Source organism: Phoca vitulina, unplaced genomic scaffold (assembly GCF_004348235.1).
Source record: "Phoca vitulina isolate PV1807 unplaced genomic scaffold, GSC_HSeal_1.0 scaffold1110, whole genome shotgun sequence".
In the NCBI taxonomy this organism is placed as follows: Eukaryota; Metazoa; Chordata; class Mammalia; order Carnivora; family Phocidae; genus Phoca; species Phoca vitulina.
In genome coordinates this window covers 1-3,309 of record NW_022590797.1, presented here as the reverse complement: position 1 = coordinate 3,309, position 3,309 = coordinate 1, and the positions used below count along the sequence as shown (strand labels likewise).

The 3,309-nt window shown below is 39.0% G+C and overlaps 1 protein-coding gene across 1 annotated transcript; it reads right to left on the bottom strand.

Annotated features, from left to right (window-relative positions):
- Window positions 1-551: 551 nt before the first annotated feature.
- On the bottom strand, window positions 552-2,711 carry LOC116629482 (ORC ubiquitin ligase 1-like). Its single transcript, XM_032399760.1, is given in 2 exon segments — window positions 552-1,111; window positions 1,114-2,711. Coding segments are annotated over 2 exon segments (2,148 nt in total). The 5' UTR covers window positions 2,702-2,711.
- Between the last annotated feature and the right edge of the window lie 598 nt (window positions 2,712-3,309).

The following is a 3,309-nucleotide window of genomic DNA, read 5'->3' as shown; positions in this document are numbered from 1 at the left end:
ACCTAAAAAAAAAAAGTAAATGAATACTGGACTAAGACTAGAGTGCTATTTTTCCACCATGGCCCTGCCTAAAAGTTGAGCCATCACTAAATATAAATAAAAAAGGGCAGGCAAAATTATTCCCACCCTAGGAAAGCTTTAAAGAAACTCAAGTGTCCTATGAGCAGTGTATAGACAACCCAAAAAGTTTTATTTAAGAAATCCAAGTTCTGAAGACAACCAAGGCTCATTAATAGGCCACTGTATCTAATAGCTAAATCAAGACCCAAGAAAACAAAATACACCCAAACCAGATACATATACTATTCATTAAAAGAAACCCTCTCCCTATCTTTTCTGGTTAAAAAGATGCCCAAATGAAACTGTAAAAGGACAAATTCTTTAAAATGAACAAAAGTATTTTGGTTACAGGCTAATCCACCATTCTGACTTGACACTTGACTACAGACTATCAATTCAAAATCATATAGAACTTTTATGAGGGAAAAAAGTAACTTTAAAAACTTATATTCCTCTCAGGACAAAAACACAAATGACACCTTTCTAATGAGTCAACTTTTAGTTGCTTTTGATGGGCTGGCATTGGAAAGACTGCTCTGGATTTTTCTTTTTGTTGATTGATTCATATTTTTATTCCTCTTCTCAGGCACAAAGGAAGTAGAGCAAGGAGACTGAAGGTGGTTATGAAGACCATGCATCTCTGAGGTCATCGTAAATAAAGATGACCCAAACCTCTGATCTTCAAATAGCCGGTGTGAACTGCTTAACAAAACATGCTGGGAAAACTCAGTCTGAAACAAACAGCTTGGGGGTTTGATTGCATTAGTTCCTGGGTTAGAACTGGTATGGAGAGAAAAATCTTCATTCATTTCTTGGTTAGATGGAGAGAGGAGAAAAAAAGTGGGTTTCCAATCATTTCCATTTTCTAACTGATCAGTAGTTAGAGAACTTTTGGAAAGGTTTGGCTTAGTTCTTTCTTCCAACTTATCTGGTTCCTCAAGAAATTCACTGCCTTGAGATGACTTTGACAACCCATCCAAATCCACTGACTTAAAACCATTATTACAAGGGCTCTTGCTGTTGTCTGATTCTGACATCATTGAATCCAGCCAGAGATTTTGTCAAGGTAAGCTGCGTCCATGGATGCTTCACCGGATGTTCTTGTCCAATTCATTTCAAAAGAGTGAATAGAATTCAACCTCTTAGATAAGCATGAGCCTGATTTCTCACTTAATTTTAAAGAAATTTCTCCAACAGAATTTGCTATTGTGTTTCCCTCTGAGCTTTCAAAATTCAAGTTTTGGGCATAGCTTGTGGAACAACAGTCCCGAAACCCTGTCTCTGAGGAAGTAAAACACTCTGATTTCTTTTCATTTTCACTTCTATCATCTTCTGATGACTCTTTATTACAAACATTTGGAGAATCACAAAAATCATCAAACACCAATTTTCTGAGACGGTTCGAGTGCTTTTTGGAACTTATTGCTTTGACTACAGAGCTCTCTCTATTTTCTGGAGTACTGAGCTGAAGGCAACTAAGGGACAAAGGAGTACAAGGAGCTGGAATATCATAAAGTTCTTCATCTTTGTAGGGTATACAGTCACTTGGCTTATTACCCCATTCTCTTTCCAAATAAGTATCCATACTTGTACCTGTCACATCTAACATTATTTCCACCTGTTTTTGATATAGGTCTTTGATCTTAGAACAATTTGGTTCTGTTTTGCTGGTGCTTTCCTGCCTGGCAGAACTGCTAGAAGATTTTGCCAGGTGAGAACTTGAGGTGGATGAGCCAAGCTGCTTTCTGGCACCATCACCTTGATTCTTTGATGCCATATCCTCCTTGTTGCCTATGCTCCCCTTGTCATCTGTAGAAAGTGCTCTCTGGCAAATGGAATTCATAGCTTCCTTCTCTTCACTTGAATTTTTTAGCTGTGCAATTTGAGATTCTAGTTCCTCTATATACTTATCACTTCGTTCCAGGGTTCTCTTGAGGCCATTGGTTTCATGTTCATGCTGTTCTACTTTGGACTGAAGAGCAGCTACTGTAAACCTTCTAAACTTCTGGGGTGATCTGTTATCAACTTCAGCCTTCAGTCATAAATTCTCCCTCACTAGGCCACCATTTTCCAATTTAAATTTTTTATTTGCTTCCTTTAACTTATCCACATCATCTTTTACTTTTTCATAGATTTCATTAGCTGTTCTAAGTTTTTTCTTCCACTCTGCTACAGTTTCTGGGTCAATTTTACTTGGATTATCTGCAACTGGATGCTTGTCTTCATTTTGGTTGCCTTGCATCAAGGTTAAAGGATCCAGAATAGTCTTGATTTGTGACTCCAAGCTGAGATTTTTACTCTTAAGATCTTCTACTTCTTTCTGCAGACAATCTATTTCATCCTCATACTCTTTGTGGAGTAACTCAAGTCTAGTTTTCCGGAGGTACTTCCTGACTGTACGGCTTAGCATAGGTTCACTTTCACTTGTTCCTCCAATAACCTCTTTGCAAGTATTTTCAGGCATGATGGGGACTCTGCAAGCTGGACACTGGCTATTATTCTTCAACCACAAATCGATACAAATTGAACAAAATACATGGTTGTTGATGCATATGACAGGCTGGCGTACCTTCCCCAAGCAAATGTGGCACATGATGGGCAGAGTGAGTGACAATGTAACATTCTGCACGGTCTGAGCCATGGCAGCGTTCAGAATCTCAATGTGGTTTTGATTTGAATTTCCCTGATGGCTAATGATGATGAACAGTTTTTCATGTGTCTGTTAGCCATTTGTATGTCTTCTTTTGAGATGTGTCTGTTCATGTCTTCTGCCCATTTTTTGACTTGATTATTTGTTTTTTGGGTGTTGAGTTCAAAAGTTCTTTATAGATCTTGGATACCAGCCCTTTATCTGTGGTGTCATTTGCAAATATCTTCTCCCATTCTGTGAGTTGCTTCTTTGTTTTGTTGACTGTTTCCTTTGCTGTGCAGAACCTTTTTATCTTGGGGTGCCTGGGTGGCTCAGTTGTTAGGCGCCTACCTTCAGCTCAGGTCATGATCCCGGGGTCCTGGGATGGAGCCCCACATCAGGCTCCCTGCTCAGCAGGAAGCCTGCTTCTCCCTCTCCCACTCCCCCTGCTTGTGTTCCCTCTCTCACTGTCTCTCTCTCTGTCAAATAAATAAATAAAATCTTAAAAAAAAAGAAGCTTTTTATCTTGATAAAGTCCCAAAAGTTCATTTTTGCTTTTGTTTCACTAGCCTTTGGAGATGTATCTTGAAAGAAGTTGCGAATGTGGCTGATGTCGAAGA